Source organism: Dermacentor andersoni, chromosome 3 (assembly GCF_023375885.2).
Source record: "Dermacentor andersoni chromosome 3, qqDerAnde1_hic_scaffold, whole genome shotgun sequence".
Taxonomy (NCBI): domain Eukaryota; kingdom Metazoa; phylum Arthropoda; class Arachnida; order Ixodida; family Ixodidae; genus Dermacentor; species Dermacentor andersoni.
This window is the reverse complement of record NC_092816.1, coordinates 15,188,287-15,204,754: the sequence shown is the minus strand read 5'-3', so window position 1 is coordinate 15,204,754 and position 16,468 is coordinate 15,188,287. Positions and strand designations below refer to the sequence as shown.

At 51.0% G+C, this 16,468-nt stretch overlaps 1 protein-coding gene across 1 annotated transcript in view; it reads right to left on the bottom strand.

Moving 5' to 3' along the window:
• LOC126520890 (uncharacterized) overlaps window positions 1–16,468 on the bottom strand; it is a 230,791-nt gene that overhangs the window by 178,951 nt on the left and 35,372 nt on the right. The window contains exon 2 of the mRNA XM_050169692.3: window positions 8,355–8,440. Coding sequence (XP_050025649.1) covers window positions 8,355–8,440 — 86 coding nt within the window. The remainder of the gene's footprint in view (window positions 1–8,354; window positions 8,441–16,468) is intronic.

The following is a 16,468-nucleotide window of genomic DNA, read 5'->3' as shown; positions in this document are numbered from 1 at the left end:
ATTATAACTGGTCTCCGACGCATCGTTGTCTTTGTTTTACTGGATATCTGCGCCAGTAGTAGTCTTAATGGTCGGACCTTGGTTGTTTTTACCACTTAGGAATTTATTAGAGTTAAGCAGTGAGATCTGGCAGCGGGAGACAGGGCAGTGGCCAGACGCTCTTCTACGTTGATTGCGCAGCGACGATGGGCGTCCTGTTGTCGGCACCAGTAGTGGCTGGAATTCGTTTCACTTCGGTTCATGCGTTCCCCTTCGTGCTCATCAATACAATGAGTATGCGTTCTCTTGCCTGGACGACACCGTGGCTCTTCGGTTAAAATGAGGTCTTCGTCGACTTTTAGACTGTTCATCAAAGACGTTGTCGAAGAACGTATTGCTATTTGAACCGTTCTCATCTCCTGCAAACTCTACGAATGCTCTTTCGGTATTCTTGTGGCTACAAGATCTATTTCTTGTTCGACCTCGCGCTTTCGACGCGTCGCGAAAGTTCAAGACGAAGACCTCAGTTGGTAGCAGTCTTCCGTTCCGCCATCCACGTCACTAAGTATTTTAGTATCGGTTTTAGACACGACAATTTTATCCTCAGTGGGTACTTCTGTGTCATTGAAGATTTCTGTCTGGATGCGGTTCTTTCTTTTGTCTTCTTCAATGCTGTCATGGCTTTTAGATTCGGTCTTACATTCTTGTACCAGTTGTATTTCTTTGCAACGTCTCAAGGCACAAGAGCAATAAGATGGTCATATTGCGTTGCAGCCCTGCATGCATCCGGTGCTGTGGCTATATTTTCACAGCTTTCTGCTGCTCAGCCAGATAGCTCTATCCCCTGCTGCAACCTTCCGTTTGTATTTCCCCTGCGGTGGAGCGGTGGAATGCCATAACGCTCACGCGCTTAGATTTAGGTGCACGATAAATAATTCCAAGTTAATCCCTCCAGTTGACCGCTTCTCAAAGCCGACGTGCTTCTTTGGCGCGTTAAATTTTGTCATTGGATGCCTGTACCAGTTTGAGCTACAGTTAAGTCTCAAAGGCATACTAACAAGCCTACTTGCAACGCTGGCAGTTGTACTGCGGATCTTTTCCATTTGCTAACACGTTGCTAGGGCAGACTGCCCAGCAAAGCTCCAGTCGGGAAGAACAAGCTCCCGGAGGTTGTCTGAAAGCGGCACCGACAGACCTGGCAGACATTTGCTGGTGAAGCGCTAAAGGACGAGGCCCAAGCTGCGCCCGAGGATGCCGCCTGCGGGCGGTTGGAGCGAGCAACCCGGACGGCGCTAATCTCGGATAATCTGCTCAGCTTCACGAAAGCTGACGGCCGCTGGCAATGACAGGTGCTGCTAGGATTAGCCGGTGTCGCAGCGCCATCGGACGGCTCTTGTCAAGAACACGGGCAACTGACGCCACTTCTACGCGTCAGCCTGTGTTTGTGAAACGTACTATGCAAGAGCCAACAAGCGCGGGGAAAAACAGTGGGGAAGTCGAACGCGTGGCGCGGCAGGCGCAACCAGAGCGAATGTTTACGTTCGAAATGTCCAGCGCCACGACTTTGGAGACACTGACGGAAGCTGGCACCCATATAGGCGGAGTGTTGCAACTACGATCTAAAAGAAAGGCTCGACCCAGGTTTTGTAAAGGATCTTTTCCACACTTCATTCATTCTTCTTGCGCTTCGTCATTTGTTGCGACGTCACGGATGCGTGTCGAGAAGAAAAGTTGGCTGAATAGAAGAAAAAAAATGGCCCGCTGCAGAATATTGCCGCTGCTCGCTCGGGTGCATGCGTAAGGCACCTATGAACAGGTCAGCATGATAGGCTAGTTAGAAATATTACTGCACAGAGTGGATCCTGGATGGAGCTGGACACGTATTCACCAAATTTCGCTTGGCTAACAGCGTTTTCTCATTCACCTGCACTTCAACGCCAGCTATACGCTTAATAGCGATCGCGGGAGCTATAAGGTTAATTGTTCGCAGAACTTGTGTGGAATAACATTAGAGAATGCGGGCGCTGAAAAAGCTTGTACGAGTGCTGCTTGGGCTTCACAATGCAGGTGCTTCAAGGTAGCCAGTTCATGAATGAGCTCTAGTTTTGCTTCCAGGTGGGTCTTTGACCTAGCGCGCATCTCTCGAGTGCGCGAACACTGTTCCCGTTCACGACCTTTCCAAGTTTCATGTGGTTAACCTGCGCTTTTCCTTTATTTCAGCGAAGTATAGCGGAAGAAGAACACCGCCATGAATTATATGGCTTAAATATTTCCCGTTCCGACGTGACGATACACTCACTTTCCAATTGGCCTCAAAATTCATATTCCAAAATGCGGACAGCGATTTCTTGGCAGCTTGAAGGGCGTAAACGCACCTACATTGTATAACGAAGAAAAATAGAACACTGACATTGCTACAACGTGCATGTGTTTGCGCCCTTCATGGTTGTCATTAAGATGTATCAACTCGCTCGGCAACAAGTTCTGCTGGATCTCATTGCACACTGACTCTTTAATCCCCCTGTTCTCCTCTCTCGTTTAACATTGCAATGCTTTCGAAATTTACCTCGCAGACGATGCCTACGTTTGTCTTTTCTACACCCAGAACATGGCGTGCTTTCATTCTCGTTACCACGCACGTGACCCCAACGCAAGCTGACCACTTAGCATTTAGTGGGACAACGGAAGGAAATAACAGCCCGCGCTGAGCATTCGGCTTCCTGCGAAGCTTAAGATCCGAACATGACGTCGCTGCTTCCTGTTCCGGAGATCCACGGTGGCTTCAGCGCGACTCGGCGTGTAGAGAGGCGAACGGGGAGATGCCGACTCGAGATGGGCAAGGAGTGGCAGAGGTCCTCCCCCCTCTCCCTGGCCCGTCTGCCAAGAGCCCAAGAGCCATTGGCCCGACGAGCGAGCCGGGTGTGCCGCGTCGCCGTCGCATCAGAAGACGAACCCCGAGGCGGTCGTGGCCCGGGGTCCGCCCGGGCGCTCCGCCTCCGAGGACCGCCTCTTCGTAGAGGGCTCAAGATGGCGGCGCCGCTCGTCTCATCGACCGGCGGCGCGCACCGCCAAACACAAAAGGTTGGCCCGGAAATGGAGCACATAAAAGCATCCGGCGCCATCGGAAGCGCGGCGGGGAGGTGCGGCGGCACCGCAGCGGCCAACCAGCCTGGCCTGCTGCTGTCGTGATGGCGGCGATAAGGAACACGCTGAGGCGGCACACCCGGGGCTGCGCGCCCGAGGCTCGCTGGACGCGCGACTCCATTTCCTTTCTTTCTTTCTTTCTTTCCCCGACATCAGCGTATTATTTTTTTTTTTCACAGCCAAGCTCCACCAGCGCCGGGAGAAGACCCAATTGGCGAACGTCCCATCGGGGCGAAAGAGCTTGCACTTTTTTTCACCCTTCACGGGCTAAGTGCCTCCGGCGTTCTCCGAGCCGCCTCTTCTCCGTTCCACTGCGGCAACCATCCTCTCTCCTCTATAGTTGGCCGCTTCGGAAACGCCGTCGTAGCTGCGAGGTGCGCCAAGATATCTTCTATACGATGAAGTAGGAGCGAGAATAAAAACAAGAACTGAAAAAGAAAGGAGCTCGCGGGGAATAATAAGGTTAATATTTTCGGGGATGACCGCGGGTTGCCTCCGTAGGAACAAGTAAACAGTTTTCTATTTATATCCAAAGAAGCCATCTGCCCTGAAAAAACACAAGCATCCGTCTGTTCTCATTGTTTTTCTTACATAAATGAGAAGAGCCTGAAAGGAAGCAATCGTTATAGTTGAGGAAAGCCCGAGATCAATTTCCTGTTCCAGTGATTTGAACCCGTTCTCCCCATGCAACTTGGCGCTAAAGTGGGCCGACCTATACAGAAAGTAATTTCACGCGTTAGTGCTTCAAGTTTCAGTGCAGCTTGCGACGTATCCAAGCTTTGACGCGCATCATAAATTTAAAATAGCTGCCTACGCCGAATAAAAAAAAAAGAAGAGAGAAAGCTCGATGGTGCGTCTTCCGTCCACGTGAAAACCGTCGCCTTTCGATCCTAACGGGACCCTTGTGCATCGTTTCTTTCATCGTGGTTGCACACAAAACTGGAGTGACCAGGCACTATCTGCCATATAAATGAGTCATTCTGCCTGTGTTAGGGCCTCTTATCCTCGGGTAGTTTTAGCGAGACATCGCGAGTTTAACAGGGGTCCTGCGCAGCACTATTTTCACTGAGGACTTCCACCCTACGCAATTTCGATAACAGCTTTTTCTCATAATCTCCGCTAAAAGCAGCGCTATGGGCTATGTACAGCTACGTCAGCCGCCTCGTCTCCAAAACTGTAAACATGTGTGCATGTTCTCGGGCACCTTTGTGTACCTTCGTTCATTTATGGAACTGCACGCTTCTCTTACCATTCTTTTATAATTTCTTCCGTGTATTTCTTTACTAGACCACAGAACTTGTCAAATGTTCATGCTATTTGACTGTTTTCAGTGTTCCTCAATGCTTTTCTTGCTTTTGTTGTTTTGTTTTCCTAGAGACGAGAAGTGGCCGGCGCCACTAAAGGAGCCAACCTGTCCTTTATTTAAATTCACATTATCAAAAATATAACCCTGCCAGACCACACCGCTACACTGTAGTCCATGTTTTTGAGCTTGAAGTAAACGTCCGCTAGCTAAATATTACTCAATATTACGCAAATTACGCAATATTACGCAATATTACGCAAATTGCTCAAGGTCAATAACAAGAAGGTTCGCCTTCCCCGCCGTTGGAAACTTTGGACATAGCTGATAGCACAGGCTTTAGTTATGGCCATTGTCTTATGGACAAGGTCTCTTGGCCACTACTGAACTGCATGTATGGGGAGGGCCTCCAGACTCATATTTAAACAAGCATATGTGCCTTTCAGCAAGCTTCACGAATAAAAAGTGCTTGTTTTGACTCCAAGTGCGGCTAACTGAGCGTGTGAACAAGTACTAACAAAGTTAGTACTTGTTTATTAGCGGTACTGGTAACGTATTTTCTGCAGCCACACAACCGGTCAGCATCTCGACCTTCGGCGACGTCAAAAGTACATATCTCGAGCAAATATACTCGTATATACCGAGATACGTCGTCGGTGTTCTTCGGGGACCTTGTGAACATGTGAGCACTCATGTTTGAGGAAAAGACGCACCCGGGTAGCCCTCACTGCCGCGACTAGGCGTATGTATGCATAAAAATTTACCCAAGAACAAAAGCGCTGGTCCCGTGGGTTTACGTCATGGGCACGAGACGCGAATCTCCATATTTAAGTGTTGCTTCACTGAAGAGGGCCAAAGGACGAAACGAAACTTCGTTCTTTCTTTTTTTTTGGTTTTGTACACAAACAATTTTCAGTGTATCTTGTACCACACTCTTTCTGAAGCCTCTTTATAAGTTTTCATAATATCGACTGGCCTCAGTGACCGATTATAGGCGCGAAGTTATGGACAACCACACGTATTCACACTGATAGTTCCTTCTTCCCTCCCTCTCCTTTCTTTTCTTCCCTTGAACCCTTTCCCTATGTAAAGTAGCAAACCGGACGTGCATCTGGTTGACCTCCCTACCGTTCCTTCCTTCTTTTCCTTCTCCTCCTCCTTATAAGTTTTCAGACGTCATCGCCTCTTCGTTTCCTGAGTAAACGCTGCCGAAAATCGCTGAGAGAGGCATAATGCTTCTATGAGCAAATGACCAACCTCCTTGCTTCTACCATCCGCTCTGGTTCTTCCTCATCGCAAAACACAAGGAAAACAATGCTCCTAATGCTTGCAAAACTGCGATACTGTTACTCTGAAGCATACACTTGCGTGTAGAGTTGTTACAGCATATCGTCGTATTGCAGTTAATAAAATAAATAATTCAACAGTGGCCTACCACTGGCGCCATGTCCGTCGGTTCCTTCTCTTCGCGCTTCCGGCTAGGCGGCTCAAGCCCGCCTTCGTTCTCGTCGTTATCGTCTCCCCGTGGCTCGGAGCAGGACGGTGCGAGGCCACGGCCGCCTGTGTGACGGGTATATGTCAACGCGATAGCCTTAGGGGTACCGTGTCGCAGAAAATCCGGCGTCGGCATCCGTCGTCTTGTGAGGGCAAGTTTTCATGTATGTCTATACGGCACTAAAGTTCTACTAATAAAGTTGCTCATACTTTATCTCAATGTTCTTTACAAAGTTACTCCTCGGAATTTGGAGAACGATAGCCCACCAACAAATGTAATAAAACAAAACGCCGACAGCGCATGCCTTTTATGTTAAATCTTCTCAGACTGAAATATTAAAAGTGCGAAACAATAACAGAAGATCCGCCCGCGCAGGATGTCGCATTTCTACGGGAAAGCTCGCGTTAGTGCATAGCGTTCGCCGCCAGCATTTTCCGGTAAACATTACGCTTACATACGCTGCAGTTGCCTGGAAGCTTGAGAAGCAGTCGGGAATCTTTGAAAGCTATCGCGTTCCAGTCTTTAAGGCGAACCTTAAAGGTCCACTCAACTTTTATATTCCTCAAGCCGCGGCTTCTTCGAAATAAATAAATAAATAAATAAATAAATAAATAAATAAATAAATAAATAAATAAACGACCAACCAGTGGCGGCGCGGTCAGCTACCGCAGAGCTCTCTCACCACCTTTTTTCTCTCATCTTTCAATTTCCCTGTTTTTCGTGCCCCTCAGCTGATATATATATATATATATATATATATATATATATATATATTTGCATTGCTGCGCTTGTACTCCGATGAAGAAAAGGATAGTTTGCGTATGCATGAGCGTTTTTATCAAGGCGCAGCGAAGAAGTCGCGGTTGCGCTCAGTATTAACAAGGCGACCTGCCGCTGTGGCTCCTGAATAGCGCTGTACAACACCTATTTTTGACGTTGCGACACTGGTGGAGGAGCTAGAGCCTGTAACTCCATGCTGGCAACCCCTTACCGGACCCGTTTACCCAGTACCGATGCTCCAGCTCTCGTAACGACTCCAGTCCACCGTTTCAGTCGGCGCCTGCTCGGCTTGAGCCCGACCTTGCCTCCCGTTGCGACGACTCCCACCAGCATGGCTACATCATCGGCGTTTCTCCTTCTTTGAGAGACGGCGCCTAGCATATATATATATATATATATATAGTCATATCATAAGAAGCCAACAAACACTGACACCTAGGACAACATAGGGGAAATTACTTGTGCTTAGTAAATGAAATAAAGAAACGATAATAATGGAAACTAAAGCGGATGCAAAAAAAAAAAAACAGTTGTTTTTTTCATCCAATTTAGTTTCCATTAATTTATCGTTTCTTTATTTCATTTATTAAGCACAAGTAATTTCCCCTATGTTGTCCTTGGTGTCAGTGTTTGTTGGCTTCTTATGATATGACTAATAAAAATCGGCCCCCTCGGTTAACTCCCTTTCTTCTCGTTTATTACATAACGAGGGTCTCGAATCCGGCAACATAGATGCCTTCGGGTAGCATGTGTGAGTTTATTGACCAGTTGCCTTCACCCAAAAAGATCACGTTCTCGTGACGCCTGCGGCAAAAGGACGTTCCACGTCCACCGCCAAGGTCTGTGAGTGGTAGCGCTGGCTAACACTCCCAGGGTTCTACTAGGACACGTAAATACCCAAGAAAGTGGATGTGGAAACGGCGCCGCGGTAGCTCAAATGGTAGAGCATCGCGCGCGAAATGCGAAGGTTGTGGGTTCGGTTCCCACCTGCGGCTAGTTGCTTTTCATCCACTTCAGTTTCCATTAATTTATTCTTTCTTTATTTCATTTATTAAGCACATGTAATTTCCCCTATGTTGTCCTTGGTGTCAGTGTTTGTTGGCTTCTTATGATATGACTAATAGAAATCAGGCCCCTCGGCTAATTCCTTTTCTTCTCGTTTATATATATATATATATATTCTTAATTGCAGCGTGCCAAGATCATGACCTAAGTATGAGGGACGCCGTAGTGGAGGTCTCCGGGCTAATTTCGACCACCTGTGGTTCTTTAATGAGCGTCTAAATCCAAGTACACACGCGTTCTTCATTTTGCCCCCGTCGACATGCGGCTACCGGGGTTGGGGAACGAACACGTGACCTCGAGCTCAGCAACGCAAACGCCACGGCCACCAAGCCACCGCGGCGATGTTTCTTGTCTCTCTCACGCTCTCATAGCGGGCGACGCATTTCGTTAGTAACTTACAAACTTGAGCTGGATGGCACTGAATTGGCTAAGGTGCGGACGTGTTCCATGCTTTGTTTCGCGGTCAGGGGCGTGTATCTTTGTGCACTCGCATACCCGCGGCCGTACCCGCGGCCACTCGCGGGAGACTCTCTCCCGCGGGAGGAACCCTTCCCACGTGACCCCTTGCTGCAGGCAGTGCGCACTCACCTCGTGTGCCGACGTGTCCGTCCTGCAAGCGGCCGCTTTCGCGCGATCGCTGCCGCCACCGCCACCGCCGGGCCCCGCGGTGCCGCCTGCGGCAGAAGGGCTTCCTCGTGAACACAAGCCACAGCAGCCGGGCTGGTACATCTCGACTTCATACACGCAGCGCACAACGAACAAGGGCAAAAGAGGGAGAGAGAGGGGGGGACACACACGTAGCGCTGACTTTCAGCCGATCGTTTGTGGACGTACACCGAGATTCAGTCGCTAACCGCATTCACGTGTAACCCCCCTTCTAGCTACCTTCCGTTTCCATGTTTCTGTCTCCTCCTTTCTGAAGAGCAGGCAGGCGTTCTGACCCTTCCGGTGGCAGTTGCCAGCCTGCTCCTCGCTTTCCCTTTCCTGTCAAGTGTATGTATGTTTTCAAAAGAAATAATATTAAAAATAAGAACAAACATTCAAGTTTTTGATAGCGCGATTGATATTTTTGACACACATGATGGTTCTGATTGTCGGAAAGAACCATAACGAGGTAATCAGAGAGGTTATTGAAGTGGGACTGGTAGCTGAGCTTGGCGAAATTTGTCTGTCAGAACCGTCAACCGCGCAAGTGGAGAAAGAACTATAATTCTTAAAAACATGAAATTTGAATGCGTGGCTGAATTTAGATATGTGGCAACATTTACGTCAAATAAACGATTGTTTGAAAGTCAGCGCTACGCGTGTCTCCGTCTCTCTCTTTCTCTCTCTCTCTTTTGTCTTTTTTAATCGTGCGATACGTATATGAGAAGTCGATTCGTGAACACACCACCTTGATGAACGCGCGTCCTCTGATATTTTTCCTATCTTCTTCTGTACAGGTGCTTCGCGCGACAAACATACCATGTTCGATAAACTCAACTGTCAACTCGAGATTGACTGGCAAGCGCCTGGGTCGTCTATACAGTCTCGCGTGCAGCCCTGTCGTCCCTGAAGCCATCACTCGCTAAATGACCAGCTCGCAGAGGAGGACACAAACTGTTTTTCAGCGAGGTCTGCGGGCTGGCGCACAGCGTGGCACTATGGCTGCCCTCTCTCCGCGGCATTAGCGGGCGGCGTACACACTGACTACCTTGCTGCTTCGACGGACAGCAACTTCTCCCTTGTTACGTTTCGCCTACAACGCGCGGTAATGCCGGCGCGGATGCAACGGACGCCGGGGCTTCGTTCAAAGCGGCGGACATTTTGGCCCGTTCGACGCCGCCGCAACGCCTCCCCGCCAAGCGTGTCCAGGCGTGTTTCAGTGCCACGTGTCTTCGTGCGTGCGTGTGTGTGTGTGTGCCCACGCTTGTCAAAGCGCGGCAGCCGGGGAGCGGAGCTCCCCAAGTGAGGTGCCAGGAGGTCTGTCCGTCGGCGGGTTGGCGATGCGTCACTACACTCGGCTCAACATGTCTCTCGGCTCGACCGTGCGCGCCGTCGCGTGGGCTCATGCTCCGCCGTAGCGTGGGCTCATCCCGTGACCTTCCTTCTGGCCCGCGACGCCGAGAGTATAAGAGCAGCTGCCCCCGGACGCCAAGAGAGAGGCTCCGATTTCTTCTGTTGAGTTTCGTGCTCTCCCGTCTCTCCACTTCGGTCGACCTGACCGGCCGCTCTTTTGCTATGTTAGAATAAACAAGTTGTTCTGTTACCAGTCTACTCTTGCTTCGCCGGGACCTTCGGATGCTTCCAGTGCCCCAGGCCGCCAGGCCAACGCTACCCTTGGGGCTTGCGACCCATTGGCAATAACGGGCGTCAGCACCGAGACCCCAACAACTGGTTGCCAGCGGTGAGATCGCGACAACGGAGGCCAGCAGCGAAGAGATGCGGTTGAATGTATGCTGAGCAGCACAACGACCATCCGGGAGCAGTGCAACGAGCCCTGTGTGATGACTGGTTGCCTGCAGCGGAACGACTGCGCTGAATTCTTGGCTGCGAGGTTTGGTGAGTGCGGGACTTTCTTCTTCTGAGTTTTGCCAGGCTTTTGTTAGTGTTAGAAACAGAGCTGGTAATTGTGGTTGTCGTTGCTGCCGGGTTAGTTTGCGGCAAGACAATAGTAGACAGTAGAGAAAGCAGCATTCAGAGCAGCCATGGATTTGAAGTCGTTGCGCAAACCGATATTGCTGGAGCTTGCAAGAGAGTTGGGTCTGGATGTCTCAGACAAATTCAGAAAACCAGAACTGCTAAGGGCTATTCTTGAGTTAGAAGCTGAGGATGACGAGCTGTCGGAATGCCTTGAGACCATTGAGGAGAGGGAGCGCGAACTTAAAGAGCAAAAAGAGAAACAGGAGCGCGAACTAAAAGAACAAAAAGAGAAAGAAAAAGAAGAGCGCGACCGTCAACACGCTTTGGAAATGAAGCGTCTCGAGTTAGAGATGGAACGCGCTCGTAATGGAAGTCAGGCACACGGTGCAGGAGAACGAGTATTGTTCAAAATGACTGACCTGATGCGGCCGTTTAAGCTTGGAGAGGACATTGGTTTGTTCCTGGTTAACTTTGAGCGAACGTGCGAGAAGCAGGGGTTCTCTCGGGAAACGTGGCCACAGCGCTTGCTCACTTTGCTACCCGGCGAGGCGGCCGACGTAGTCGCTCGCTTGGAGAGAGAGGAGGCAGAGGATTTCGACAAAGTGAAATCGAGTCTGCTAAAAAAGTACCGGCTGTCAGCGGAGGCGTTCCGTCGGAAGTTTCGGGAAAATGAGAAAGGCAAAAGTGAGTCATATACAGAGTTTGCCTACAGGCTTATGTCAAACATGCAGGAGTGGCTCAAAGAAGAGAAAGCGTTTGGTGACCACGAGAAAGTTCTGCAGTGTTTCGGGCTAGAACAGTTTTATAGTCGGTTACCTGAGAACGTGCGGTACTGGGTCTTGGATAGGCCAGACGTTAGTACGGTGGCTAGAGCCGCTGAGCTAGCCGAGGAGTTTGTGACGCGTCGGGCTCGTGGAGCTAAGGACGGTCAAAAGGGTGAATTTGGCTCCAAGTTTGAGAGGCCAAAGTTCACGCCCATGAGAGCAAAGGGGGATACACGTAGTGCGGATGCGAGTGAAAGCAGTCCGACCGAACGTAAGGAGACGGCGGCAACCGAAGCCGAACGCAGAAAGCGGTTCGAGACGAGGCAAGCGCGCGTTTGTTATACGTGCCAGAAGCCGGGTCACTTTTCGGCGCAGTGTCCAGAAACAAAAACAAAAGTCGTGTTTTTGTCTTTATGCAGCACTGACGAGAACATGAAGCTTCTCGAGCCTTACATGCGAGACCTCCTCGTGAACGGGAAAGAGTGCCGAGTGCTTCGCGATTCCGCAGCTACAATGGATGTAGTTCACCCCTCTTACGTAGAACCCGATATGTTCACGGGCGAGTGCGCATGGATCAAGCAAGCAGTGGAAGCTCATAGCGTGTGTCTACCGGTAGCAAAAGTGCTTATTGAAGGACCTTTCGGAGCACTTAAGACGGAGGCCGCAGTGTCATCTATGCTGCCCCCCCAGTACCCGTACCTATTTTCGAACAGGTCCGATCACCTCCTGCGCGAGAAGGGGCTTTTGTTTGGTGAGGCTAGCGTTCAGGCCTTAACCAGATCGAAGGTTCGGGAGCTCGCTGCAAAGGCGGTAGTTGCGGGGCCGACGTTGTTGAACGATGAAAAAGGGTCAGAGGCGCAGCAAGCTGATATTCAGAGCACGCCCGAACTGAATAAAATTGCGCCTGTAGCGTTAAAGGCACCAGATACTGGAGAGGAAAATCCCGACACGGGAAAGTTAGAAGAGCTGTCTCCAGATTTGCTCATCGCGCCTACGTCAGACGGACTAAACAGGTTGCTAAAAGTCAGCCGGTCGGCTTTGATAGCCGAGCAAAAGAAGGATGGCAGCCTAGAAAACATACGCTGCATTGTCAAGGAAGGTATCGCCAAGAAAAATGCTCGCTTTGTGGAAAGAGGTGGGGTCCTGTACCGGAAGTATCTAGACCGCAGGGGAGTGGAGTTCGATCAGCTGATCGTGCCTCAATGCTATCGTCAGGATCTGTTGCGCTTGTCGCATGGGGGTTCGTGGTCCGGACACCTAGGAGTTAAGAAAACTAAGGACCGTCTCTTGCAAGAGTACTATTGGCCAGGGTGTTTTCGGGACGCAGACCACTTTGTGAAGACATGCGACACCTGTCAGCGGGTGGGCAAGCCAGGGGACAAATCGAGGGCGCCGTTGAAGTTGGTACCTATCATTACGGAGCCTTTTAGACGGCTCGTTATTGATACAGTGGGACCTCTGCCGGTAACAGCCACGGGGTACCGACACATTTTGACTGTGATCTGCCCAGCGACAAAGTTCCCTGAAGCAGTGCCGCTTAAAGAACTCAGCTCAGTTGAGATAGTCAATGCACTACTGTCCATATTTGCGCGAGTTGGTTTTCCTGCAGAAATCCAGTCAGATCAGGGTACAGTGTTTACTAGCGCTTTGACGACAGCCTTTCTCGAAAGGTGCGGGGTAAGGCTGTTACACAGCTCAGTGCACCACCCCCAGTCGAATTCCGTTGAGAAGCTCCACTCCGTCATGAAGCGCGTGTTGAGAGCATTGTGTTTTGAACATCAAACTGACTGGGAGCTGTGTCTGCCTGGAGTGATGTTTGCATTAAGGACCGCGCCGCATGCGGCTACGGGGTTTTCGCCAGCTGAACTGGTGTACGGTCGCTCGCTGCGATCTCCGCTTCGCATGCTTCGAGAATCATGGGAAGGCAGGGGCGACGACCCAGTCGTGGTAGAGTACGTGCTTAAGCTCCTCGAACGCTTAAGAAGGGCACAGGAGTTGTCAGGTGAAGCAATGGCAGAGGCCCAGCAGAGGGCCAAGGTTTATTATGATCGGACAGCCAGGGCCCGTCGTTTTGAGGTGGGCGATGAGGTCATGATATTGCGCACATCGCTAAAGAACGAACTCGACGTGCAGTGGGAGGGCCCAGCACGGATTGTTCAAAAACTGTCGGACGTTAACTACGTGGTGAGTCTGCCAGGAAAGCGGAAAGCACAGCAAGTTTACCACTGTAATCTGCTCAAACCCTATAAGCAACGGGAAGCAGTGGTGTGCATGATGGTAAACGTTCCCGAAGAGCTTCCGGTCGAGCTTCCGGGACTAGGCTCAGTGACGAACAGGAAAGACACCGATCAAGTCATTAGTGACTTAATAAGTAAAGCATCGCTGTCGCCTGAGCAGAAAACCGAACTACACCAGCTCTTACAAGAGTTTCAAGGTCTGTTCTCTGAGAGGCCTGGTAGGACTTCTGTCCTTACTCATGACATAGAACTTACCTCCCCAGAGCCAGTACGATCCAAGGCGTACCGGGTGTCACCCCGCCAGAGCGATATTATGGAGGCTGAGGTAGCGAAAATGCTGCAGCTCGGTGTTATTGAGGCGGGTGAGAGTGATTATACCTCCCCTTTGATTTTAGTTGAGGTACCGGGCAAGGAACCTCGTCCTTGCGTCGACTACCGCAGGCTTAATTCCATCACTAAGGATCAAATTTATCCGATCCCTAACGTCGAGGAGCGCCTTGAGAGAGTGAGTAGCGCTCAGTTTATTTCCACCCTAGATCTTGTCAGGGGTTATTGGCAGGTTCCACTTACAGAAGAGGCTAGTAGGTATGCGGCGTTCATTTCACCAATGGGGACATTCCGTCCTAAAGTTTTGAGTTTTGGTTTGAAGAACGCGCCATACTGCTTTTCGAGCCTCATGGATAAAGTGTTGCGGGGACAGCAAGAACTCGCTTTACCGTATCTAGACGACGTAGCGATATTCTCCGCATCCTGGCCTGAGCATATGGCGCACTTGCGGGCAGTGCTAACCCGCCTGCGCGATGCGGGCTTGACAGTCAAGGCTCCCAAGTGCCAGTTAGCACAGGCCGAGGTTGTCTACCTCGGACACGTGATTGGTCGGGGTCGTCGCCGCCCCTCTGAAATAAAGGTGGCCGCTGTGCGAGACTTCCCGCAACCGCGCACGAAGACCGATATTCGGTCGTTCTTAGGTGTCGCCGGCTACTATCAGAGGTACATCCCCAGGTACTCTGATATCGCGGCTCCCTTGACGGATGCTCTGAGAAAGACAGAGCCGCAAAAAGTCGTCTGGGATGAGACAAAGGAAAGAGCTTTTAGCGCCCTAAAGAGCGCCCTAACAAGCCAGCCTGTGCTACGATCGCCCGACTACACAAAAGGGTTCGTTGTTCAGTGCGATGCTAGTGAGCGAGGCATGGGCGTTGTACTGTGCCAACGGGAAAATGGAGAAGTAGAACACCCCGTCCTGTATGCTAGTCGTAAGCTGACGAGTCGTGAGCAGGCGTACAGCGCCACCGAGAAAGAGTGTGCGTGTATCGTGTGGGCCGTTCAGAAATTGTCATGTTACCTAGCTGGCTCGAGGTTTATCATTGAGACGGATCACTGCCCTCTCCAATGGCTGCAGACCATCTCTCCCAAAAATGGCCGCCTCCTGCGCTGGAGCCTCGCTTTGCAACAATATTCCTTTGAGGTGCGTTACAAAAGGGGGAGTCTCAACGGTAACGCCGATGGCTTAAGTCGAAGCCCCTAACGTGGGAATCAGCCTCAAAATTGCTTGTTACTGATGTTTTTCTTCCTGAGGCAGGATTTTTAACCTATTGCTTTTGTGTAGTGTTTCAAAGTGATGATGTGCTTTCTAGTGCAATTTTCCGATTTGTGGACGCGTTCTGAGTGCTGCTAAACTACTGTAAGGAACTAGGCAGCAGTATAAAAGGGGAGAAAGCCTGGCAGGGCTTAGTGAGGGTTGTGCCGTGCTTGCTGATTGAGCGGTTGACTTTCAGGCGTGGTTCTAACGCTTGCCGGAAACGAGAACAAAAATGTCAACTCTCCCGAAGTCACTTTGCAGTGTCCTGTGTGAACCTGAACGTGAGAACGAGGCCTTCTCTGTGCGCTGCGCTCAAGAAACGCCAAAGGACGCCCGACTTCGGTTATGAGCATCATCGAGCGACATCCCTCCGGACAGCGGATGCAGTCCCCTGACCATCGGGATCTCCTTCCCCCGGCGGGGCGGTCTGTTACGTTTCGCCTACAACGCGCGGTAATGCCGGCGCGGATGCAACGGACGCCGGGGCTTCGTTCAAAGCGGCGGACATTTTGGCCCGTTCGACGCCGCCGCAACGCCTCCCCGCCAAGCGTGTCCAGGCGTGTTTCAGTGCCACGTGTCTTCGTGCGTGCGTGTGTGTGTGTGTGCCCACGCTTGTCAAAGCGCGGCAGCCGGGGAGCGGAGCTCCCCAAGTGAGGTGCCAGGAGGTCTGTCCGTCGGCGGGTTGGCGATGCGTCACTACACTCGGCTCAACATGTCTCTCGGCTCGACCGTGCGCGCCGTCGCGTGGGCTCATGCTCCGCCGTAGCGTGGGCTCATCCCGTGACCTTCCTTCTGGCCCGCGACGCCGAGAGTATAAGAGCAGCTGCCCCCGGACGCCAAGAGAGAGGCTCCGATTTCTTCTGTTGAGTTTCGTGCTCTCCCGTCTCTCCACTTCGGTCGACCTGACCGGCCGCTCTTTTGCTATGTTAGAATAAACAAGTTGTTCTGTTACCAGTCTACTCTTGCTTCGCCGGGACCTTCGGATGCTTCCAGTGCCCCAGGCCGCCAGGCCAACGCTACCCTTGGGGCTTGCGACCCATTGGCAATAACGGGCGTCAGCACCGAGACCCCAACACCCTGCTGATACCGATCTCTTTTTCTTTTTTTTTTTAAGGGTGGTGGTTCACTTATAGTGAATTCGTTGGTGTGGCACTCACAGCGTGCTATCTGGACCGACCGAGAGCAGGAGTTATTTCTCTATACTGTGAGTTTTTTATGTTAGCTGTTAGTTCGTCTGTGCGTATCATTTAATTTATCGCATTCACTGTATAGTGCAGCGTGCTAGACCAGTCGCAGGGCAAGCCTCTCCAGTTTTCATAAAAGAGCATCTCTCCAGATCCAACTCTGGCAAGTTGCACTACCACAAGTGTATTGAAAAACGCACCCCTACTGAACGTAGCCTCCTCGCCTTCACCTTTTCCAAGGCGGCGCTGCGCTTTACACGTCTGCTGCGATCGAGGTGCACCGATGACTGTCGTTGAAGATACAGCTGCGATCATG